The 26,711-nt window shown below is 46.3% G+C and overlaps 1 protein-coding gene across 3 annotated transcripts in view; it reads left to right on the plus strand.

Moving 5' to 3' along the window:
- The window catches only part of NBAS (NBAS subunit of NRZ tethering complex), a 331,328-nt gene extending 304,870 nt beyond the window's left edge, over positions 1-26,458 (plus strand). For 2 of the 3 annotated variants that reach the window (XM_027077936.2, XM_027077937.2), the window contains exons 49-52: positions 2,917-3,056; positions 6,735-6,879; positions 13,404-13,532; positions 26,037-26,458. In XM_027077936.2, the coding sequence (XP_026933737.1) occupies positions 2,917-3,056; positions 6,735-6,879; positions 13,404-13,532; positions 26,037-26,312 (690 nt within the window). In that variant the 3' untranslated portion in view covers positions 26,313-26,458. Of the gene's footprint in view, positions 1-2,916; positions 3,057-6,734; positions 6,880-13,403; positions 13,533-26,036 lie in introns of those variants that run through there. The other variant, XM_053201218.1, reaches the window with a different exon arrangement.
- The last annotated feature ends 253 nt before the right edge of the window (positions 26,459-26,711 follow it).

Raw genomic sequence — 26,711 nt, forward strand, 5'->3', positions numbered from 1 at the left:
GTGGCTCAATCGGTTAAGCGTCTGCCTCTTGATTTCAACTCAGGTCATGATCTCATGTTTCAGGAGATGAAGCCCTGCGTCAGGCTCTGCACTGACAACATAGATCCTGCTTGGGATTCTCTCTCTCTCTCTCTCTCTCTCTCTCTCTCTCTCTTTCTCTCTCAAAAGATATTTTAAAAAATCTAAATGATCTTGGAAGCAAGAATCACTTTTTCCTAATCTCTTCCTTTTCGTGGTGTCCTCAGGAAACCTATGTAGACTCTGCCTTTCATGTCAAGGAGCAACTGCTTGTTATTCATCATACAGTCGTTAATTATGGAAACTGGAGGACTGACACCAGAGGCATCATTCAGTTGTTTTTAACTATTTTTAAAATGCAAAACCCATGGGTTGCCTGGGTGGCTCAGTCGGTTAAGCATCTGACTTTGGCCCAGGTCATTATCTCATGGTTCATGAGTTCAGTCCCCACGTGGGGCTCTGTGCTAACAGCGTGGAGCCTGGTTGGGGTTCTGTCTCTCCCTCTCTCTTTGCCCCTCCCCCGCTCGCTTTCACATGTGTGTGCGCGCGCTCTCTCTCCCTCTCTCTCAAAAATAAACATTTTTAAAAACCCACAAAACCTTTCCTACAAAAAGGCTATAAAAGCTTGGATTGTAACTCCAACAAGAGCAGCCATTTACCTTCCCTTTTCCCTCTCACAGACCTTCAGGCACCTCCTCAGATCTTCTGAAACTTCAGGGCTTCTGGGAGCACATTTTTGAAATGAGGAAAATAGGACCCAAAGAGAGGGACTGCACTGAAATCACACAAGTAGCCACAGGGCATTGTTGGTGGAGACATCATGTCAATACGTGGGCCTCCTTTGAGTCATGTTTAGTGATCCCCCTCTCACTGGCATCTTCGTTTTAAGCCTCATGTCTGTCTCCAGTAAAAAAAAAAAAAAAAAAAGAGAGAGAAGAGCCAAAACTTTACGGCAACTCGTGAATATTTAGTATCACTATTCTGTGCTAAAATATTTTATAAATGATGGATTGTCTTCATTTATTCATTTGTATACGCATTAGTTCATACACTCAATAGTATTCTGCATCTGCTGTCTGTCAGGCATTATTTTAAGGAGTAGGGATAAACCAGTGAACAAATAAGTGAAAGTCTCTGTTTTCAAGGAGCTTCCATTCTTACAGAGGAAGAAAGGCAATCAACCAATACATATGAAACATGTCCCATCCTTGTAAGTGCAAAACAAGGTGAGGGAGACAGATGGTGTGGGGGAATATGCTACTTAAGGTGGACAGTTACACAGCACGTTCCCTGATGAGGTGACATTTGAGGAATTTGAAGGAAATAAGCGAATGCACCATACAGATATCTGCAGAGAGAATGTGGCAGGCAGAGAAAACAAGATCAAAGTTCTCGAGGGGAGGCGCACGTGGTGGATGCGGACGATATGAGAGACCCTGAGCCTGGAGAGGAGTTGAAGGTGGGAGGTCAGGTGAAAAACAGGTGGATTTCTTCAGTTTGGAATTTTTTTAAACATTTCTGTATAAATAGGTGAGAAAATGTTGCCTAACTCCCAATTAGACCCCCTATTTAAATATTTCAGGGCTTGTCTAGCTTATTGAGTCCTCTAATTCCAGAACATTCTGATATGATCATAATTACCTACTGGCTCTGCCACTTGCTCGCCTTGTTATTGGGACAGATAAGCCTGTTTCTGCATCTATAAAGGGGGGCTAATAACACCTGTGCTGTTCTCCACCCAAAACAGTTATAAGGGTGAACTCTTCCTGGGTCATGAAATGATTTCCCAAACTGTAAAATGCTTTTGGGTTATTAGTCCACGGAAGAAGGACGTGGAGCTTTCAAGCAGGTTTTGATCTGCCAGGTCACCATGTGAGCAGGACTTCCCCTATAATTACTGAACATTTCATAGTACATGTCAGCTTTTGTGAGAATGCAGACTATATGCTGTGACTTTTCAGGTGGCTACTTGGGACCAGAGCCAGAATGACCATTAAATTAAATGCTTTGGAAATATGTATTTGTACAGAAAATTTAACAAATGTGTAGGTAACCATCCATTCTTTTATCCTTTCAAGGCCTCTATCATCATCTGTATGTAATGTACTCAAATGCGGCGCATCTGTATTAAGAGAGGCTAGGGAACAGGCAAAACGGCTTTTGGCTTACTTTTATATTTAAAACTGCTTTCTAACTTAACATAGCAAACATTTTCATCCACAGAGGTGTTGGAGATGTGATTCGTTTCAGGACTCCCTCAGTGTAAATAAAGGAAATATTCAGTTATGCGATGAGAGGAAAAATTAGTGTTTTTTACTGATCAGGACTTCTTTTGCATCAGAAATGGAGATTCAAATAAAAGATATTTTGCTTTATTTTGATGTGCAACAAAAATCATAACAAATACAATTTAGTCAAGTCTAGAGAAATTTTCTAGACAGCATGAAGACTCAGCAATAAAAAAAAATGCTAAAATGAAAAGTAGAAGTACATGGAGGATAATTTAAACTAAAAAAAATTGGCTAATGTTAAGTAAGACGAATTATTATAGTTTCATATAAAATAATTCTGTATTTTAACTTAACGTATATTAGGAGATCACTAAGCCAGCTCTCTGGAAATCTACTTGTTTAAATTTATTTTCGTAAGGAACGTTCAGAACTTTCCTGTGATTTGTTCTAACGTTTTAAGCTGGGTAAAGGAGAGAGCTTTTGAAGGTTTTTTTTGCGGGTGGTGGGGCGGTAGGGAGGAGGTGAAGGTGGTGGTGTTGAATCTTACCTCCCAACACATTGTAAAAGTTTTCGAGAATGTTTCCTCAAAGTCATCAAATACGAATTCTTCTGTAAACCGGTGAAGTAGCCTTTGCCACCAGTGTCAAGTGTGTATTTCCACTTCCAGGTGGACATAGCTGACATCGAGAGTGAAGAAAACCGCTATTCTCTCTTCGTGGAGCTCCTGGAATGTAGCCACCAGGAGGTTGAGTTTCAGCACTTGGTTTTGCTCCTGCAAGCTTGGCCGCCTATGAAACACGACCACGTGTGAGTGTTAACATGAAGTTAAATTTCCTTGGTCTGTTCTTTACTTTTAAAAATCCAGGGGGCGCCTGGGTGGCTCAGTCGGTTAAGCGGCCGACTTCGGCTCAGGTCATGATCTCATGGTCAGTGAGTTCGAGCCCCGCGTCAGGCTCTGTGCTGACAGCTCAGAGCCTGGAGCCGGTTTCAGATTCTGAGAATCCCTCTCTCTGACCCTCCCCCGTTCATGCTCTGTCTCTCTCTGTCTCAAAAATAAATAAACTTTAAAAAAAAAAAATTTAAAAATCCAGTACCTTCAGGGGAGCCTGGGTGGCTCAGTCAGTTAAGTGGCCACCTTAAGCTCAGGTCATGATCTCATGGTTCATGAGTTTGAGTCCCGCATCAGGCTCTGTGCTGACAGCTCGGAGCCTGGAGCCGGCTTCGGATTCTGTGTCTCCCTCTCTCTCTGTTCCTTCCCCACTCACACTCCGTCTCTTTCTCTTGAAAATAAATAAAGAGTAAAAAAAAAAAAAAAAATCTTTAATTCAGTACCTTCAAAAGAGCCAGTGAGAAGAAATATATAAAATCAGCATCAACCTTTGGAGAAAATTGAAATTTTTTTTTTTTTTTTTTTTTTGGAAACATTGCTGTTTCTTTCCGTTTCTCCTTGCCCCTACAGCTGAATATTTTATTCAAAAATATCAGTGCTTTATAATAACATCTGATTTATAACGTCAGCAAAATAATTCCGTTCCAGTATTTTCACCGGGAAATGTTCTGAGTCTCTTTCAACACAGCTTGCAGTGCCGACTTGAGAATCCGAATGGAATCAATTGATAGTTCCCATTTAGTGAGGACACACAGGGTCACGTGCGGTTTACGCTTAGTCTTAATTCATTCAGTAAACCTGCATGGAGAGTGACATCATCCAATTTTCTAAATGCTCCACAGGCCCGCCTGCCCCACGACTCAGCTGCCCGCCCCCGCGCCCCCCCCCCCTCCCCGCCCCGGGCCCAGCAACCGGCTCTGCCCGCGCCAGCGCGCACCTCTGTGCCCCCAGGAGCTAACGGAGGTTTTCCCTGAAGAGTCATTCTTCCGTGTGCAGTTTGTGAAGGACTGCTACCAAACAGCCGGCAAAGGCCCTCTCACTTAACCCCAGGGTGAGCCTGTTGGAATTCCTGAAGCCAACCAAGGAGAGCGGTGTTTTTGTTTTGTGTCCGAACGAGTGTTTTCAGAAAGGGGGAAGACCGTTTCTTTTGATCTCTACCGTTTGTGGCATAGATGACATGCGGATGTGTAGCTTTTAAGATTCGGGTCTCACCTTCCCTATTTGAGGCCCTGCAGTACAGCTTCTCACACTCAAGCCTTCAGTTTCCCACGTGACCCTGTATCGGAGCAGCATTTCCATTGGGTCCCAGCTGTCATGGCGGGGCTGCCCCGGAGCCCACGGGTTCTCGTTGGGAGCAGGGTCCCCCGCTGGGCCTGCTGAGCCCGCCTCTCTGGAAGGGTCCCAAGCAGCTCTCATGTGACGATGGTGTGCGGTTCACTCACTAATTAGATTGTCAGTAACGCTTTGCTTTTTAAGAAAGTAATCAGGGTTGCGTTGCGGATTCCTTCATACCCTCCAAACGGATGTCTCAGTCTAAAGAGAATTTTTCAAAATCGGAAAACGATACCGTCTAGTAGATGAGCTTACTGTGGTTTTACAGTTTCTTGTGACGTTTAGAACAGCGACCATTTCGAAACACTGGCTTACCCACACGAAGTGAACTCAGCTTAATTGCTTAAGGCATGTATTGCATTTTAAACATTTAATGCATTAGCAGGTTTTTAAAACCTAAGTTTTTAAAGGTATATTCTTTTGTGGCCAGAATGAGGTGAAACCACTAAATTGCTAACCTGTGTTCTAAAAACCTCCTTTACGAAATCATTAGAATCGAAACAATGCACTACCAGTCTGCCTAACCCCTCTGACCAGCTGTGTCTCCATCCAAGCGGGTACCTGAGGATAAGTCAAATAAAGTGGTCTCTTGTGGCTTTTTTCCTTTCCCGAATTTGTGTTTCACCACAAGACACTGTATGATGGGACACCTTACCAATAGATTCTTTAAAGTACTTTTGAGTCCCTTTTCTGTTCCCAGACAATCAAATGTGTGACCTCACTTCCAAAATCATCACCCCCCACCCCCCGTTAAGGAAAGAGGGGAGAAAAATCAGGAAAGGCAGGAGGAAGGGAAGGATAGTGTGACAATGACGGAATGTTGCCAGTTAACCCAATAAAGGTAAAAACTGAGAAATCTGCCTGATCCACGTGATTGCTAATTTACTGGAACCAATTTTGGTTTTTTAGTTTTATTCCCCTGTGGGAAAATGCATGGGAAGAATAATAGATTCGTACTTATGGGACATGTATAATTCTCATCCAGTGTATCAAAGCTGGCTGGTGCAAAGTACATCTTGATAATTGTCGTCAAAGCCACAAGGCCCATCAGGGCCCACTGTTTGGGCAGGCCAGTGTTCCTACTGCAGTGAGGCGGCCTGGTAGGGAAAACCCAGAAAGGTGGAATTCAGACTTTGAAACAGGAAAGCAGAGGGTGGGTCCTTGCATGTAAGAAGACCCCTCAGTCTACCAGACACTCTCAGAGCTTTGTACCTTGAAGAAGCAGGACTCTTTATCCTCACACATTGTTCCTTTGAGCTGAGACACAAAGGCTTTGCCAGAGGCTAGTGAGTCCCTTTGTCATTGTTACACTTGACATTTTTCTTAGGGGGCGAGGGATAAGGCCCTTTCAAGGGAAGAACCATCCTTAGGTGTTCAGCGTCTAGACTCTAGAGCCATGCTAATGAGACAACAGAATCTTCATAAATAGGAAAATTATTTTAATGTATCTAAGTAAAATTGGTACCCTGTTCCTGAGGCCATGGGATGAATGTGCTTTACCTTGTCTGTTGAAATGTAAATTGTGATGTTGGTATGAAACATGAGGTCCTGACATCCAGAGGAAGGAAACAGAGCAAACTTTTGGATGCTTTTATGTTTCAGAAATAAGGAAGCTGTATGAAGTGTGATGTCTCTACCTCTTATGTGCTGCTTCCTCGGTCTGTGCTCACAGGCTGACCTCTGCTGCGCCCTTGTGTCCTTCAGCCCCGCCCTGACCCCTGAGTCTGTCATAATCCTATGATAAACAAAAGCCATTATTTAGGTAGTAGATAGTGAAATGTGCCTGCAATTAAGAGCGATAATTCACAATTACAAACATCATTCATTGAACAAAGCAATTTTGCAAAGAAAACATTAAATTGCTCTTTCAGAATGAAAAAGAACTGAGGCCCAGAGAGGTTGGGTGGCTTCCCCAGCACTAAATGACTAGGCAGAGAGAGTTTCAGTGACTTCCCTGAGTCACCCAAGTAGGAAGCCAGGGAGCCGGCCTATGGCCCGAGGGAGGCCTCTGCTCATAGTGTCTGCCCACGGCCTCCATGCTGCTGGGCACTTGGTAATGCCACAGCAAGCTGTTTTCTCTGTGAGATGTTCTCCCTTCTACAATACAGACTTGAAGGAGGAACGCAGCATCTAGATTGAGACTGTAGTTTGCCCAAAGCATTTTGTTTCAAAAGGTGGCATTTCTTTTCTCTTTAAAAATTCCGCACCGCAGTTGTTAGAGCGTTAATCATCCATTCCCAGTGTCTCGTGTTTTCCTCCCTCAGGTCCAGCATAACCAGCAATCCGTGGGTGAGACTGGCAACAGCCATGCTGACCAGGTGCACATCGGAGAACAAGGACGGACTGGGGAATGAGGTTTTGAGAATGTGCCGCTCTTTATATGACACCAAGCAGATGCTCCCCGCAGAGGTAAGCGGGTATTTCAAGTGGCTTTCCCGGGGGGCATCCCTTTTCCTTGTCCAAACTCTTTATTAGAAGCAGTCATCAGCGACTCTGCTTGAGGAACACTTGGCTGAAGTTATCAGTAGGCAAAGGCCCATAATTTCCAGTAGATCAAATGAAGAAAAGTCGTATTGAAAGGATGCTCTGAAGCCGATTCCCTTTGCAAATCTTAGGGTGTGACTCAGCTTCCAGTTCCTCTTGGATGCCCTTTCATGTCTAACTCAAGCTTACGTCCCCAGGGGTCTGCGTAGCCAGCCCCTGTGTTGTCTCTGCCCGAACCGGACCAGGTGGTGATGGAGTGGGAAGCGTTAGCACCCCTCTGGGCAGATGGCCAGCCGCTCTCGCTTTTCCGTGCTTTCTGCCATTGTTGTAGGAAGATCACATAACCACAATGTTTAATCTCTGTAAACACGATAAAGACTCAGCCACCTCCATTTTGACCACCATTCTCTCTCTGAGCCCATAATTTGGCTGTCACTGAGGCATTTGTTTAATGTATGTAAATTTGTACATTCTCAAATAAGTACATATTAATTACAGCTCCCTGCTGTGAATCTGACCTCAGCAGTATGCTGTTTGAGCAACTTCTACATGTCTTAAATATAAGCATTTGGATAATGGCACTAAATTGATTAATTGGTTTTCAGGTTCCTGCCACATAGGAGGTAAACTTGAAAATAAAATTGTAAATATGATGCTTCGAATCCTCACAGTAATCACTCAAGGAAGATATTCTCATTATGAATGTACATTTAATGGATTGTTTTCTGAATGAGGGACCGGCTAAGTGTTTTCTGATCGAATTTTAAAATATTTTTTCCATTTAAAGGTTTCCAACCACCAGAATGACAAAATTCTTGTATAAAATATTTAAAGTACCAACAGCAGAAATAACTTCCCTTTATGCCAGAGTGTGTGATTTGCTTGTCTCCGCTACTTACCTACCTGTGATCTGTCGCACTGCACTGTGAGCACTGGAAGGGTGGGAACCGTGGCTGTGTCATCACTCACCTGCAGCGGGTTTCAACCTACTGTGTGGAGCGGGGACTCAGCACACTTTATTGCCCTCACCAGGGTGAGTGGTATGTACGTGACGAGGGGTTCACCTTCGCCTTACCGTAACCTAAAATCAAGCACCGTTAGGTCAGGACCAAACCCCAGAAATGCCAGTTCTGCCGAATCTGAGTTAGGGAAGCACTATTTAGGCCCGACTGTCTCTGTATCGCAGGCTGGTGGTAATGGCAGTAAAACTAGCGTTTGCTACCACTCTTGGGCTTCAACTTCCATCGTCCCACTTAACCCTCTCCACCACCGGTAAGGAGGCTCCTTGACCTTCAGTTAACAGCTGATGGAACTGAGGCTCTGAGAGCAAAGGTCTGGCTCCTGGTCACTCGGGCAACAAAGGGCAGATCTGGTCATCAAACCGACGTTCCACTTGAATGCTTGGAAAATAAATACTTCCTAGTGAGCCATGCTTCCTACGCTTGGGGTGTCTGCATATTGAATGTGCATGTTTTATGTGCTTGTATAAGCTTCATTGTCATCCCCCTTTTCTATGATACTTCCTTCAAGAATGGCGTGTAGTGTGTTAGCTCTAGTGTGTCGAGATCTCTATCATTACCTGGAGAATTTGGTTTTTATTTAAATATCCTCACTGGTTTGGTTTTACTACCGTTAGTTCTGAGGCAAGGAATGTAAGTTAGCTGAGAACATGGCCACTGCATCTTTGACCTTGACATCATACCATTCATTACATATTTGAGGTTCAGTAACAGTTACATGTGTTATCTTGCAGCCACCCGGCAGCGGGTGATAAACCTATCTGAGTGCCCAAAGCAGTAGTGAGAGCTGTCAGCATTGCATGTGAAGTTTAGGGGCGACCTTCGAGGACATGCAGGGAGAAGTATGTTGTTCTTCTTTTTATTGACCAACGCATTGTAAATTGTGCTCTGTTTCCTATTAAAAAAAAAAAAGTTGGTGACTGAACGAGAAGTTAAATAACTATAATGATTCAGCTCCCTAATATGCTTCTACGGCCAGGTTGAGGTGCCTTGACAAATGGAATAATATTTTATTTACAGTGGTCCCGCTTAATCTCAGAATCATCGGACCAATGCTTCCCGGGTGTTTTAAGGAGCTCAGAATACATAGCACAGTGCCTGAAGCACACGTCTATTAGAGTATTCCTCACACACCAGGGAAGGGGATTAGAGCCTGTCCTCTTTCTTGGGACTGGGAGCACCTGAAGGGCAGGGGATATCAGATGTACAAGAGCAGCAGGAGCCCTGGTGATGCAGCAAATTGTACTGTCCTTCTCCGGACTGGGCCACAGCGTGATCTGTGGCCATGAGAAAAGCGCCGGATGCTCTGCCCCTCCCTTTTCTGGCCCCGGAAACAAACAAGGAGTTAGATCATGTGATCTCCGAGGGGACTCTAGTTCTGAGTATTCCCCAAGGTCTCCAGGCCTTTGAGGAGGCTGACTGGAGGCTATTTCCAACTGCACCCAAAGCAGCTAATCACGAGTTTCCATCTTGGGGCAGGGGGGAAGGTACTGGATTAAAGCCCATGTTGAAGTAAGCCATTAGCGCTTCTCAGTTCCGGTTTGATAAGGTGAAAGATAATCATTATCAAACGAGTTGTGTTGCCACAGTGACTTTTCTTTATTTTCCTTACGCTGCCTCTCTTCTGTCTTGAATTTGGGTATGTTTACAGATTTTTTTTTTTCTTAGGATGCCATGATTAAAAGAACCTTGCAAATGTTAGGTACTATTTTTATTGATTGTTAAAGGTGCTCAAATGTGAGTTAAAATGGTTACAGAGGAAGGAACATGGTAATTAAGAAATGGAAATGTCTTCTTAAGTTTATTTTACCACCTTTGGAAATTACATTGTCTAATTTCAGAAGTGCATAATATTTAATATCACTCTGGTGGTAAAATGATCCATGACTCAGTTTTTTAAAATTTATTACTTTTGGTTGCTCTACTCTGTGGTTTATAAAGTACGTTTGTCCAACTGTCTAGGACAGGGTACTTCATCCACATTTCCTGTCTCCCCACTGAGTTCCCATATTTAGAGATTGTTTTCTGTTCTTCGTGACTCTTCAGAATGTCTTTATGCAATGCCTGCCGTTGTTCCTGGTTCTTGTTTACTTCCCGCCATGTTGGTTTTGCTGATGGAAAATATTACCAGAAGGATAAGATCAGTGCTGCTCGCAGATCATATTTCTGTAGTCTTGAAAGTTCTGTATCCTTCTTAGCTTGTATCCATGGCAATATATGAAGCATTCTCAGGAATGGGGGATATTCAGAATTAGAAACCAGCATAAAACAGTTTCTTGGCATTTACAAATTTAAACTTCCAAGTTGCAGCTCTTTGTGACTGACCCTGAAAGCCCCTGGTTTTGCTGAAGCACAGCATGAACTAGAGTCACACACATGCTTTGGGTCAGGTGTTTGGGAGTTAAAGGCCCAGCTAATGAGCGAGCCTAGCTAATCTGCAGCCTCTAAGTCTCAGTGTGATTGTTCTCTCTCATAGTTGAGGTACTTTTGATAGAGTCTAGAGTTGATTTGCAGATCAGATGACCTGCATCTCTGTGCCCCTCTGCTCCTGCTGTAGATCCTGCAGCACGTTTGGGTGCAGGATACCCCAGGACGAGCAGGAGGGCTGTGCAAGGACAGAAGGACCATTAGTAGACCGGTCCTGCTTCTTTGACAACCATCAGCCACAGGGACCATGCCTTGGGGACATCACCATGAATCACATTTGTGCGGGGTTCTGGCCTGGCTTTGGGCCCAGATGCACCTGTTCCTCTTGAGTCAAGGCCTCTCGTTCTGTATCCTGATGGCCAGACAGGTTTGAGCTGGGAAGGTGCTGATGAGGTATTTTATGGTTCTCTTTGCTACTTTGTCCTTTCTTAGAGCTTCCCAGAACCCCCTGTAAATCTCCCGATAAACTCTTCTTGTAACACAGGGGAACATACCGAAGGACCTAGTAGAGTATTTTAATACAGAGTAAGTATTTAGCCAGTAACTGTTAGCTAAGAGATAGAAAGTACTCAGTAGCTCAAAAAGTACTCCTCCATTCTTGGATGTCCTTGACTTTATACTTCAGGTAAAGTATATTTCTGTCAGCAAAACCATCATGGCCGTAAGTCAGCAAGTACCGTGAGCAGTAACGGGCTAGACATAAAAGCATTCTAAAGAGCCACGAAGAAAAAACAACCTTCTAAATACGGGAACTTAGGGGATGGGAAGTGGGGGCGAAGGGAAAGGTAAGTCCCTTTAAGTACCATGTCCCAGACAGGTAGGCACATGTACTTTGGCATAATCTGTCCATCGTGCCTGGTCAGAGGGGTATACAGGTTATCTTGGTAAAAGTTGTCATCAAAGCTAAGGTCAGCCAAGTGATACGCTTAGTCTAAATATCATAAGTTGCTGGGAAATACCTGTTTACCTGTTACAGAGAACTTAGTGAGTAAGTAAATGTGAGGGCTGGGAGGGAGTGATATACAAATATTTTTAGGTATAGTCTATACCAAGCAAATTTGGAATACAGAGAAGGGAAAATATCCTTGCCCTCAAGTGAGGCAGCTGAACAAATGAGTTAATTACAATATCGCAAGATGACAAATAGTGTAGTCGGAATATAGGAGTTGCCAAACGTCGGAGATCCGAGGCAGCTTGGTAGGAGATGGGGTTTTCCTGTGCCCTTTTCAGCGGAGACTCAATGAACCCATAGGGGTCCATCAGAAAAAGAAACAGCAGAGGTCACCTCTTGTGCACAGACCCAGAGGTCTGCAGAAACTCAAAACTGTAGCTGTACCGTCAGGACAGTAACCACTGGCCACCTGCAGTTATTAAAACTTAAATTCAGGAAAATGGAATAAAAATTTTAAAGCAGTGCTTCAGTTGCACCAGCCAGATCTCAAATGCTCATAAGCGTGAGGCTCCTGGCTGCCATGTTGGACAGAATAGTCTGTCGTGGCCACGAGGTCTCCTGGGCAGTGTGGTCTGAGCGCTGTCTGAGCAACGTGCAGGTGGGGGAACATCGCTGTGACATTCCAGGAGGAGGAGGTGGAGGGCGACAGAAGCAAGTTGGTGCAGGACAGCTGCGTGAAATTGTCGTGTGTGAGAGTCTGTATTTCCTCCTCCCAAATACTCTCTGTGGGCTGTGGCATCCCAGAGGACAGATCCGCATTTCTCTTTGGCCCAGGAGCTCGGTGAGGTTCCTCGTAGGACCGTGTGCTTCAGGGCATACAGAGTGTGAGGTAGAGTCCATGTTGCTTGAAGTGCACATTCTACAAACATGTTTCCCTGCCGGTATTGATCATTTCCACCCAAGTTCACATAGTACAACCTTCCAGTCTGAAATTGAAGGCCTTGCTGGTTTCCAGCCGAGATGTGCTAAGGAGAAAAGGGTAAAACACTCCAGTGAGTGGGATTCTGAAGAACGCTTTTCTCCTGGGGGCTTTGAATAAGAGCTTCTTCGTGTCACCCTTGTTTTATCTAGACTTTATAATAATGTAAAGAAATTATCAAAATGTCATAAATTAGAGTGTTTCTTCTCTGGAATGCTGCTGTTGGAGCAGCATAGGAGAAAGGCCAGTCCCATGGGGGACAGGGATTCTTAGTTTTCAAAAACAACCCCTGTTTTGTATAAGGAGGTTGCACTCTCTGGTCCTCAGTGCACATGTTCTGTTCTTTCTGTTATAGCTACATTCAGGACACCGGGGGAGCATATAGCTCCGCGGAGAGGAAGAGCTTGCAGATATCCTGTGTTCTTGTACTTTTGTTGTGAAGGGCCATCGTTTGTTATCTTGTATAAACTCTTGCTCTCTGATGACAGGTTCAGCTAGGGTAATAAAGGGCTGAGAATAAAATCCAAATGCATTTTCAGTTTTTTGGACTACAGATACTTTTCATGAAACATTCAGTTCACCTTGACAGTAGAATTATAAACACGTTTTTCAATACGTAAGTTGCTGATTCTTATTGTTGCAGAGGATAACTGGATCTTGGTGATAATATTAACAACCTGTAATCATTTGTATCATTTAAGTGTCTACACACACACACACACACACATACACACACACACACGCATGCACACGCACGCATGCATACGCATGCATGCATGCAGGCACAAAACTGCAAAGTAGATATAATTACCTCCATTTTACTTGTGAGGAAACTAGGGCTCTGAGAGATTAGGAGAATAGATTACAGTCCTGTGTCCACCCGGAGGGAGACTTTGCAGCTGTTAAACGCAATATCTGGTGAATATCGAGTGAATATCTGATAGGGCCGAAAGATGTTTACAATATACATGGTGAAGTGAGTGAAGCAGATACCAAACAATCCGTGTGGTCCCGTGTGCGCTTTCTGCACACACCCTCCTAGAAAAGGTGTGGAAAGACGCCGCCAGATTAGCACCTGGCATCCGGGGTGCCTCCTGCCTGCTTGCTCACGTAACTGCCCTTGTGGTTCCAGGGTGTGAGGGCGCTGAGCTCACTGCTGCTCAGCCAGTCCCTGCCGCTCCCAGCCCTGAAGCTTCTCCTCGAGAGCCAGGACGACGGCCTTCACGCCACGGCGCTGGAGCACATCACCGCCTTCGTCCAGGTATCCCCGGTGGAGTTTACCGTTGCTTGTGCTTCGGAGAAACGAATTCGCATTGTCATTCTCAGAAGTAACATCCGTGATTGATTTAAGGCTGTTTTGTCTGCAGTATTCTCTGACCACGCTGTTTCTGTTTTGTCTAAGAAGTAAATATTTGTTTATTCTATAAACATTTACTAAACCTCTCTCATGAACCAGACTCTGTGTTCATGTGCTGAGAATACAAATCCGAATGATGAAGCAGTTTCTCTGGAGAAGCCAGTGTATTTATTGTATACCCTTTAAAGAAATGTCAGAGCAGCCCAGGACAAGTGGACGTGTCCTTGCCACTTGAAATGTAGATCACAGGAATTTGTCGCGTCAGGCAGGATTCTGTGCCTGGATGTATGTGTTTGGTTGCCTGCTAATTAAAGGTGAGACAGTGGCTGCAGGTAATGTTTACTGGCACCTTCTAAAATCTCAAGCCCTGTTTCCCCTGGCAAACTAACGCGCCGTTGAAGCAGTGTCTGGGCTTGAGGAATGACGTACTAAAGTCAAGGCTTGAGATTTCTCCCTCAAGGCTGGTTGTCTTGTTATCGTGATTAAGGAAGAAACTTTCACTTCCCTTTTCAAATTTTACACTTTAGAAATAGGTAGCTCAGAGTTGTGTTTTAATGAATTTCCATTGTATGATCCTTACTGAAATCCTTCTGTAGAGATCATTCTTTCACTGTAAAATTTGTGTGTGTGTGTGTGTCTTTGTGAGTGTGTACACACACAGATATAATTTTAGGTATGCGTGTATACTCACACACATGTACGCACACACACAATTATATTTGGTTTTTTTTTTTTTTAACAAAAATGTTAGAGGATGTTTTCTAGGGACAAGAGAGGAGAAGAGAATTCTAGAACCTGGGTACATACTTGCCAAACAAGACCGTGAAGAGATTTAATGACAACGGATACAGAAAGTTAGGTCTATGGTTACAGAAAGTAGACAATAATTCCATTTGGAAATTGTCATAATGAGCAAAATGAAAAGAATCTAATGCATTTATTCATTGAGATGTATTTCTGAAATAATATAAAGCTTCTGCAAACATTTTTATGACCACTCTTCATTATCACTGATGATTGATCATAGCAGGGGCCTCTTTGGAAACAAGGCATTAGTAGGGAGTAGAGGGGACCTGTCTGCTGTAGCCCCCCATCCAACTGTGCTCAGATAAACCCTGCATAGTGTTGGCAATGGACAAGAACCCAAGAATTACAATGTTTTTTTTTTCTTTAGCCCATTTTTTATTGCAAATCCAAGAAATTAGGAAGAAGGGAGCAACAGAAGAAAATCAGGCTCCATGTTTTCAGTGCTTTTCCTTCTCCCCACTGTCGTCTCTTAGTGTCTCTGCTTAGGCGTTCCCACTAAATTGGCCATGGGCCTCTCTGAGAAGACTACAGAGATGTGTTATCCATCACCCTTCTGTACTCATCCTGCAGGGAGCTCCTTAGTGCTTCCTAAATTCCAGAGGCCAGTAGATCAGGTTTCACTGTAAAGATTCTTCATCCCGAGTGCATCCGTGAGGACTGCAGCTAGAACTGGGGCTCCCCACCTGCAGACTGGCTTTGCTGCGCACACGTACCCACGCACACCCCTGACACACATGCTCACACACGCCCTGGCACATAGTCTCACACGCGCACACACACGCCCCTGACACACGCTCACACACACCCACGCACACCCCTGACACACATGCTCACACACGCCCTGGCACATAGTCTCACACGCGCACACACACGCCCCTGACACACGCTCACACACACCCACGCACACCCCTGACACACATGCTCACGCACACCCCTGACACACATGCTCACACACGCCCTGGCACATAGTCTCACACGCGCACACACACGCCCCTGACACACGCTCACACACACCCACGCACACCCCTGACACACATGCTCACACACGCCCTGGCACATAGTCTCACACGCGCACACACACGCCCCTGACACACGCTCACACACACCCACGCACACCCCTGACACACATGCTCACACACGCCCTGGCACATAGTCTCACACGCGCACACACACGCCCCTGACACACGCTCACGCACACCCACGCACACCCCTGACACACATGCTCACACACGCCCTGGCACATAGTCTCACACGCGCACACACACGCCCCTGACACACGCTCACACACACCCACGCACACCCCTGACACACATGCTCACGCACACCCCTGACACACATGCTCACACACGCCCTGGCACATAGTCTCACACGCGCACACACACGCCCCTGACACACGCTCACACACACCCACGCACACCCCTGACACACATGCTCACACACGCCCTGGCACATAGTCTCACACGCGCACACACACGCCCCTGACACACGCTCACACACACCCACGCACACCCCTGACACACATGCTCACGCACACCCCTGACACACATGCTCACACACGCCCTGGCACATAGTCTCACACGCGCACACACACGCCCCTGACACACGCTCACACACACCCACGCACACCCCTGACACACATGCTCACACACGCCCTGGCACATAGTCTCACACGCGCACACACACGCCCCTGACACACGCTCACACACACCCACGCACACCCCTGACACACATGCTCACACACGCCCTGGCACATAGTCTCACACGCGCACACACACGCCCCTGACACACGCTCACGCACACCCACGCACACCCCTGACACACATGCTCACACACGCCCTGGCACATAGTCTCACACGCGCACACACACGCCCCTGACACACGCTCACACACACCCACGCACACCCCTGACACACATGCTCACGCACACCCCTGACACACATGCTCACACACGCCCTGGCACATAGTCTCACACGCGCACACACACGCCCCTGACACACGCTCACACACACCCACGCACACCCCTGACACACATGCTCACACACGCCCTGGCACATAGTCTCACACGCGCACACACACGCCCCTGACACACGCTCACACACACCCACGCACACCCCTGACACACATGCTCACACACGCCCTGGCACATAGTCTCACACGCGCACACACATGCCCCTGACACACGCTCACACACACCCACGCACACCCCTGACACACATGCTCACGCACACCCCTGACACACATGCTCACACACGCCCTGGCACATAGTCTCACACGCGCACACACACGCCCCTGACACACGCTCACACACACCCACGCACACCCCTGACACACATGCTCACACACGCCCTGGCACATAGTCTCACACGCGCACACACACGCCCCTGACACACGCTCACACACACCCACGCACACCCCTGACACACATGCTCACACACGCCCTGGCACATAGTCTCACACGCGCACACACACGCCCCTGACACACGCTCACACACACCCACGCACACCCCTGACACACATGCTCACACACGCCCTGGCACATAGTCTCACACGCGCACACACACGCCCCTGACACACGCTCACACACACCCACGCACACCCCTGACACACATGCTCACACATGCCCTGGCACATAGTCTCACACGCGCACACACACGCCCCTGACACACGCTCACACACACCCACGCACACCCTCTACCACTGGCTATCACAGTAAGAAACCAAGTGGGCACACTGCAACACCCAAGTCATTTGTAAATGGTGCTGAGTTACCTCCATAACACTTCCGTGTCATGGGCAGCATTGGGCTAAAGCTCTGTGGTTGTGAAATAGCCCTTCAGACTGTGGGTGGTTTGTCTGGGGTTGTGATGATGACACCCAAAACCTCAGTGGCCTTCAGATCCACAAATCAAAACCGGAGATGTCAGTTGCTGAGGTGAGTTACTTACCGACCACTGAGGCCCTTACCTGGGGGAGGTTGGTAATGGCACTTAACTGCAATTCCCTGCACTGAGGTTGAGTTTTTACATTAGGCCAACCCATCTGTGACCTTAAAATGTGTTCATGGAAATGCTGAGTATCGTCAGACCTTGTGCATCCTCCCAAGAGCTGAAGTTTGGCAGGGTTTTCCAGTTTTTAAAAATTTTTAACTTTTTTATTTTGAGATAATTTCAAATTCGCATTCAATTGGAAGAAATAGTACAGCGGGATCTCTTGTACCCTTCACATGGTTTCCCTTGACGGTAGCATGTTGCATAGCTGTAGTGCAATGTTCTGATTCAATCTCTGGACCTTATTCAGATGGCAGTGGTTTTACAGGCACTCACTTGGGTGTGAAGTCCTGTGCAATATTGTCCCATGGAGATTTGTGTCACCACCACCACGGTCAAGACACAGAGCAGTTGCATCCCAGGGATCTTTTGTGGGGGACCCTTTGTGGCCACAGCCACCTTCTCCCTCCCCCACATGCTCCCCCCCTGTGACAGCAACCTGTGACAACTACTGATCTGTTCTCCATCTCTGTCACTTTGTCACTTCAAGAATGCTCTATAAATGAAATAAGAACGTAGCTGTAGTTCACCATTGCTCTCCCAGCACCATTAAAAGGTGATGTGACCCGTCTCTAAGGGCAGAGTTTCAGTAGGCCTTTTTACAGGACTCCTGACTAGCTGTCTTTATTCTGGCTTATTAAATTTTTTTTCTGTTTGAAATCATATGTGGTATTGCAATGGAAAACATAATAACATTTGCTTTTTTGTTTGTTTTTATTTTGCTATTCACTCTGTCCATTGGTAGAGGGCCTGGGTTCATTAGTAACTTCGGTTTCTCCCTTGTGGTTATTGACGGTAGTTCCCGTTGACATTAAAAGACAAAACCAAGGGACTCCTCTGGTAGGCAGCCGCGCCTGCGCAGCACGTGGATCCACGTGGGAAAACAGCGCCACGTGCTTGATGTTGGCACGTGTTACTTCACTATTGGTTACAAGAGGCTGACAGCTTTACAGGTGTTTACAGCTCAGCGGGTGGTGCGTTAAGTGCTGATGCCAGAGATTGGACCGCATTTCTTCCATTTCCTTCTCGAAGCTTTTCTGCAATTGCCCGCCTCTAGTGTTCAGCATGTAACCTCTTGCAAATGGCCAGCAGCCTCTTTGCTGGAGCAAGAGAAAGTCTTTCTTAGAGCTTATATTGTCGATGAATAATTAAAACCCCGGCGTGGTGCAGATCTTCCTCAGCTAACCATGGGCTTACGTCCCAATAAATCCATCGCAAGTTGGGAATATCGTGAGTCAAAAGGGCACTTACTGCATTTAACCTACCAAATACTGGAGCTTAGCCTCACCTGCCTCACATGTGCTCGGAGCACTTCTGTTAGCCAACAGTCGGGCAAAATCATGTAACACAAAGCCTGCTTTATGACGAAGTATGAATGTGTCATATAATTTACTGAAGACTGTCCTGAAAGTGAGAAACGGAACGGCCGTCCGGGTGCAGAAGATGTGTCAGCATATTGGTTGTTGACCCTCGTGGTCGTGTGGCTCATGGGGAGCCGCGGCCGCTGCCACCACCCAGCACCATGAGAGAGGATCATACTGGGTATTACTAGCCCAGGAAAAGATGCAGAATCAAAGTGGTGCTTCTACTGAATGTGTATCGCTTTTGCACCACTGTGAAGTCAAAAAATTGTAAGAGTGTTGCGAGTCAGGGGCCGTCGGTATGGACTGCTGGGTCCCCTCGTCCATCAACCCCAGTGAGATTTGAGCTCACCTCCAAAACTTTCTTCTCTCCAAGAAGAATCTTCCTGCTGCTGTGTTCGAATCTCGTCTCTGGAGTATTTTCCACTGGGAAAGTCACTCGCTCATTTCCTCAGAGTAAGCAGACATCGATCGCTAAGAGTTCTGTATACCGAAACCCCCCGTTTCATAATTCCGGACTTGTGGTAGCTTTGCTCGTCACTCCTTCCTCCTCGTCAGTGCTGCTCACCGCCTCTGCCCGGCCTCCATCCTGGGGCCTGTCCTGGACTGCAGTGCCTAGTGAAAGAAGAATTCAAGGGGTGACAGATGAGGGGTTACGGACCTTGTCACCTAATTAAGCATTCCTCTCTGAAGCTAGTGACAACCCGTGTCTTTCCAGTACTGGCTCTTTTCCTGACATCGTTACGGGCACATCCTCACCTTATCTTCTTACTAATCTTGTGAAAAGGTGGCATTCTAGTTTCACAGATGGAAACACACACCCAGAGGTCATACAGCTAGGAACGGCTGGAGCTGAAATTTAAACTGTAGATCCAGTGTTCAAAGCCTGTAATGCTGCTTGCATTCATGTGACGAGGCAGGCTGTCTTATCCTGGAAACGGGTTGTCTCTGCAGAGAAATGAAATTGCTGAGAGCATCTCGAATCATATTAGCTCTGAGCTGGTCTAATAAGTGGCCCACTATAGGGCTTCCTTTTTCAAACCCACTAGGAAACCTGGGTCTTGGGTGAGCACTGCTGGGGGCTGAGAGCTTACCACCTCCCGGGGTGCTCTCGGCCATTTTTTGATAAACCTCATAGTAAGGGAGCACCTCTGGATTGGGATTGAAAGCTGCACCTTTACCTTGAACATGTTGATTTTGGCCCTGCCCGATGGAGTTGCTCAGGATTAGATGCCTCCATGGACAGTCCTTCACATATTTAGCATTGGTGACTCTTAGCCTCTTTTGTCTTGCCTTGAAGGCACTGGAGCCCACAGACATTACTTACACTGCACTGTGTCTAGATCAGAGGAGGGAGAGCCTTAAAGATGCTCAGGAAAACACGTTTGGATTAACATTGTTATGCAAAACCAAGAAACCTTCTTCCTTTCTTTGTCTCCTCTTTAACTCTATCCAGGCTTCCAACTAGTCCCTCCCTGATGAGAGTCTGTTCCACCCTGAAGAGCTCCCTCAACACTGCCTTCTCACAGTTCTCAGCTGAATGCCTCTGGTGACAGGCAGCTCACTCTCTGTCAGTTAATCTATTCAATTTCTAGGCCTCATTGGTGGTTGATTGACTTACTTAGTGTGAGCAGATGTGCTAAGCATCCATTGTGCTAGCCTGTTAGTGTGTGTAGGAGTGAGGAATGGGCAGGATGTTTGTGAAGATAAAATAAAATCACATCCTCTATTTAAAGGAATGGTATGGAGATTCATATGTGAAATAACAGCACAAGAAACGAAGGTAGGAACAGGGTAAGTACAAAGTGTGGAACCGGCAAAACTCAGGGCCCACGATGCAGTGCTTGCTGTGGTCATAGAAGCGATCAGACTCGGCTTTTCAAAGATTCTCTCTCAGTGTTAGAGCAGAAGTTAGATGATTTGCCCTAATTTTGGTTTCAGAAGAGGCATACTGTGAAATCCTGTGCTAGGAGAGGCTGGTATTTATGCTGAGAAGTGGAGTCTGAATATCTTTCAAATAAACAGAAAACAAAAGAAATCCTGCAGGCATTTTCCTTATCCGAGTATACACTCATGCTGCCCTTTTATTTTTCTGCCCTTGCAGTTGATGTTTAATAACTTTCATTAGTAGCAGTATATGTAAAAATGAGACAGGTACCCTGTCCTCCAGCAAACAGTGAAATAATAGTACATAATCTTCTGCAGAATTATTGGAATGAGGCCCTGCATACATTTCAGGTACCTACCGAATTTCAGCTTACCTCATCACTATAATTACTCTTAGTTTTGTATAGATCCATAAAGTCGGAGACTTTAATTCAGAGAAAGTTCATTACCTGTTGTTGAAACTGGAATTAAGAAGATAACGTTTTAATGGCTTGGAAGATGATAGCACTTTGTGCTTTAATAGATTTATTTCCCAAGATCTGCAAAGTTTCTTTTATTCTCAAAAATTAATTACTGACAGAAGAAACAATCAGTGACCAAGATGGCAAGCATTTTGTCATTTTATGATAGATGTATGTCCTCTCCTTCTGGAACATGCATCATGCCTGGTTTGTCTGACTGTAACAACTTTGGCCATTTACTGAACTTGAACTCTGCACCAGGCATTGTGTTAGGCACTTAAAAACATAGATTATCACAACCCGCAGGGATAGTCTGAGGTCTACGGGTCTGGGGCTCAGAGAGATTGTCCTTAACAGGGTCACACAGCTGTCCAGCAAAGAAACCAGGATTGGAAATTAGTCTCTAGCCCAAAGTCTGTCTTCTCTTCCCAAGACCAGACTGCCTCTGACTCGAATTCCGAATTATTTGATCAGAGGAATTAAATCAGCTGATCCTCCTGGACTTGTCTCATATTTATTTCCAACATCCAGCTGAGTCCAGAAATGACAGAACATATTTTTTTCCTCAAGCTCTAAAAGCACCAATCAAGCAAATGTCAGGAATGTGTGATTTTCTACAGACTGTATACCAAAATAAGTCTTGATCAATTAAAAAGTTACATATTTTTAAAAGTCAGTAAAATTGTGTGTGTGTGTGTGTGTGTGTGTGTGTGTGTGTATCAGATCCTTTGAGGAATTCTACTAAAACTTTTAATATTTAAAGCAATAGAAAAAAATCATAAACGAACAGTTTTTTTCTTGACATTATAAAAATGTAAAACTTCTGTAAAACAAATAATAAAAACAGAATAGCAAACAGATTAGAATGTTTATTACAACTAAAATCAGGGTCGATAATTTAAGTTCTAGAACTCAGAGAAAGCATTTACATAAAAAAAATTGATTTTTGGTATTTCGATAATATCAGACATTTAAAAACAACTGACATATCCGTAGCAGGAGAAGGTATATAACTGTTCTCTCTCTTCAATAGACTATTTTGTAGCCATTGCGATCTTTAAGAATGAAAACTGTGTAAAAGCACTTACGAATCTTTCAATATATTGTGAATGAAGTAGACCACAAAATCTCTGCACGTGGAGAATTACTAGAGAGGAAAGGAGGGAAGTCATTTTCCTGTGGGATCCACATATAGAGGACTTGTTTTTTCAAACTATTTCCACCTTTTCTTTTTTTCTTGATTTGAAAAAGGAAAATACACTGGGTTAGAATGAGGGATGGGTAGCTACCAGACTTGTAGTACTTTGTTAGAATTTCAGTCAAAAACAAGAAAAATGAAGAAAAGTTGAAGCTCAACACATTAAGCAGGCAGCTCGGAATGTGGCCGTCATGCTTGGGAAGGTCTGGGGCACCGTCGGGCACCGTGCCGGACTGAGGACAGTGACTCAGTCTGGCCTTGGCGCCCCCGAGGCAAGGAGGCCTGGTGTGGGACCTTGGCCAATCCATTTCTTCTCTGACCCTCAGGCCCCTCTTCTTTAAGATGCAGTTGTTGGAACGAGTCCTCACAAAGGCCATCCTTCTTTCTGTGTTCTTTCTCTATTTTGTCCCAAATGTGCACAGTATAAGTGTCTACACGGTATTTCCTGTGTGCGTGACAATTACAAAGTATGCTCTGACCATTCTGTACCTTTTGCAAAGGGCCAGAGCCAGGTGCAAGGTCAGAGAAAGGAAATAGAACAAAGGCAGCCACTCCCATTTTCTCAGGACCTGATTACGAGAAGCTAAACCAGAATCTCCCCCTAGGCCTTGGCCGGGCCACCACAGAGCTCAGTGGAGGTCAGCAACATCTGAGTGGGCCAGGGCCCAAGGGGAATCATTGTATTTCATTTCTGTGACTTCTGCCTTGGGCTTGCTTGCTTGCTGGCTTGCTTGCTTTCTATTAATGTTTTATTATTTATATTTGAAAGAGCAAGCATGAGCGAGGGAGGGGCAGAGAGGGAGACAGAGGATCCAAAGCAGGCTCTGTCCTGAGAGTGCAGAGCCCAGTGCAGGGCTGGAACTCAGGAACCATGAGATCATGATGTGAGCCAAAGTCCAACACTTAACCTACAAAGCCACTCAGGCACCCCTTCTGTTTTCTTAGCCAAGGGAGTGGACCAAGAGCTTTGAGAGGGTCAGTGCTTGGCCGCCCGCCCCTGACCTCAACCTGGACAGCAGGAAACCGATTTCGAGGATGTCCTCGCCCTGGAGAGAAGCAAACAGAAGAGAGGGATAAGAGGAGTAGTAACTGTGAGCATTGACAGAACCCCTTTCTCTTCCTCAAGCTGGAAAAATCCATCACTCCCTTTCTAGGAGTCTTTCAGACCCCCAAAGGAAGGGTTCGTGAGGAAACAGAGAGAATAATAAAGGTGTCCTAGCCTTGAAGACTTATTCAGGGCAGCGAAGAATGTATTGCCCTGCAGTGTTTGGATTCTGAGTCTTTTATCTGTCTATTGTATCAAACATTTGCCTGTAGCATCCTGGCACATATTTGTTCCCTCCTAGAGGGCTGGGTGCAGGGATTCTTTGTTTTTAAGGGTGAACCAAAAAAATACACAGTAACTCAGATGCCCTATGTGTGTGCGTGCACATGTGCTCAGGAAAGCAGTAGTGTTCAAGGAAAGGGTGAGAGCTTTAGGGTTACTCATTCTTGGATTCATCCTACAAGTCTTGCTGAGCCCCCAGCTGTGGCCAACACTGTTCTGGCCATGGGGGATGCAGGGATAAACAAGGAAGACGAGATCGTTGCTCTGGAGGTAAACAAATAATACACAACTAGTCAAGGATGAGGGCTCATTGTCCAGCTCACCGTTCAGCAGCCACATGACATTGGGCACATTGACTTTGACCTCACTGAACTGGCTTCTTCATCCATCAAATGAGATTGTAACTGTCTTGCAAGGATGCTTTAAGGTTGAGACTGAGTGCTCACTGGCACGTGGATGGCCCTCAGCAAATGGAAGACACTGTGACAGTGGGGGCAGCACTCACATAGGGGTAAGACTCCTGTTTCCTAGCTCTGAAGAAGAGAGGGAGGGAAGCTGGAAGGAAAGAAGAGACACAGAACCCATAAGCAGACCCCAGTGGAGAGTGCTCACCGGTCTTCCACAGCCCTTTCCTTTCCCACCATCCCACCTCTACAAACAAAAACCAGCAAGAGATGCTAAATTGAGCTCAACCTAAGTGTCTTCCTGAGTCTGAAGTGGATGAGCTGCATGTGCTCGTATTGACAAAAGCACGAGGCCCAGGGTTTGCAAGAGACTCTTCAGTCCTGGAATCTGGCTCTGTTCAGATCCTCTGCTGGGATAGTGCTGTTAGGGTGTCCTTGTGCCCTTGACAAAAGTGTGACAGCATTCAATGATGTGGGTTCGTCCAGCCACGTAACAACAGTTGATTAAACTGGATGCTGGGAGAGGAGGATAAAGCCTCTGTGCCCTGAAGAAGCCCCCAGTCTGGCAAGGGAGCCAGACCTACGAATTACTCCCGCAGAAGAACATCTGTAAGGAAGGAGGAATCAGCTTAGGTGAGACACGTAGGGAAAATGTCACCCAGGAGATGGCCTTGAAACTGACGTTGCGGTTGGTTTTAAAGGATCACTAAGTTGCAGGAAAGATGGATGCTCTCTGACAGCGGGCGGTGACTCTCATTCTCAGAACAGCTCTGGCTTTCATTCTTGCAGTCCATAGATGCAGTTGACCTCGTCTTCAGTAGCGTTTCCTCCTTGTCACAGAACATGCAGGACGAGCACCCTGTGAACAGTTGTATAACATAGTTGGTCCAAACATTAGTTCATTGGCTTTGAAATGCCACATTATTCCTGTGGTCCCTACAACCAAAATTGCTAAAAATGCTCAGTGACATTAGGGAGGACTGTCCTGAAGCTGTTTTATGACAGCCCCATGTAAATGAGGAGCTCCGGATTTTGACGTGCGACGAGCGTTGATTGATTCCTTATAGAAAAAAATGTGGAAATAATAGAAAATAGAAAAGCGTATGCTAAGTGTCAACCCTGTCGAAAACCATACAGAGACTAAGCAGAGAAGACCAGGGAGGAAACACAGAGGATATCCGAGCTGAAAGAGCCTGTAAAACAGGCCACATGACATTGGTCTCCAAAATACAAAAATGTCTTAAAAAGGTAAGTTGGGTACTGAGCTTTCTAGAGGCTTAAGCAAGAACGACCTAAAGCCTTCCTGTCCGTCTTCCTAGTTACATCAGTGGGGTTGATGGATATATTTTCTCAGTGGAGTAAACAGGTTTTTCTGTTGTAGAAAGAATTGTTTGCCTGGGCCTCTACATACAGCAGAGGTTTGGGGTTAAAGAAAATGGGCCGTGGCGAAGCACCAACGAGATGGTAACTGTGGTTGTTGAAAGCCTGGGCTCTGAAGTCAAGACTGGCCTGAATTCAGCTTCCGTCCTGGCCGCATGACTTGCCACAATGTGTGCCAGCGTTCTTACCCTCCTTTCCCTGATCCGTGACTTCCAGGGCTGATGGGGACACAGTTGGCAGTTTCTGGCCCTCGGTGTTTGGTAGCTGTGGCAGCGGCTCGGGGCTCTTGGCACGTGGCTGCGTCTGCTGCTGCCGGGGAACCGTGTCTGTGGTCCCGTGTGTGTGTGAGCTCAGGCTCGCGCCCCCGTGTGTGCTCTTTGGCGTGAGCGCCGTGAACCCCGGTGAAGGGTGCAGGATGATGAAAGCGGGAAGAAAGGCGGCGTGGAGCAGCCAGTGGGGGGCGTGCGTGATGAGTTCTCTGGCAGGAAGAAGTGAGCAGGGCCCCTCTCATGTTTTGCCTGTCTCATTTCTTGAAGGTGAATGACTCCAACTGCGACCAAGAACTTCTTTCCCTGCTCCTGGACGCCAGGCTGCTGGCCAAGTGCATCTCTACTCCCTTCTACCCGCGAATCATCGAGCACCTCTTGGCCAGCCCGCAGCAGGGGCCCTGGGATGCGGAGGGGCTGGCCAGACACCTGCGGGAGGCCGGCCACGGAGCCGAAGCTGGGTCGCTCCTTCTGGCCGTGCGGGGGACGCACCGGGCCTTGCGAACCTTCAACGCGGCGCTCAGCGCGGGAGAGCACTGGGTGTGAGTCCGGTCTGGGCCTGCATGGTCGAGGTTTCTCAGCCACCCGGTGGGAAGGAACCCCAAAGCCAAATGCTGTTCCATGGGCCACGTGTGCACCTGCTGATCGTTCTCAGTGGTTCCAAAAATGCAAATAAAGCTGTATATAAGTGATGAGCGTCGTGTACACGTTTTCTTTCTGGCCGTGACCGGTCAATGTACTTTCTTCTTGACTAAGAGACTCGACTCCTCACCCTTTATTCAGAACCATCTTTTCTGGATACAATACAGCGAATAAAGACATTTGGATGTGGAGGTGGGTAGGGCTGCGCTAGAAACGGAGTGTGTGTGGGATGGTCACTGGTTGGAGCAGATGTCCTGGGATGGAGGAGGAATGCCTCAAGTTAGTTATGCAACTTTGGGCAAA

Source organism: Acinonyx jubatus, chromosome A3, assembly GCF_027475565.1.
Source record: "Acinonyx jubatus isolate Ajub_Pintada_27869175 chromosome A3, VMU_Ajub_asm_v1.0, whole genome shotgun sequence".
Classification (NCBI taxonomy): Eukaryota; Metazoa; Chordata; class Mammalia; order Carnivora; family Felidae; genus Acinonyx; species Acinonyx jubatus.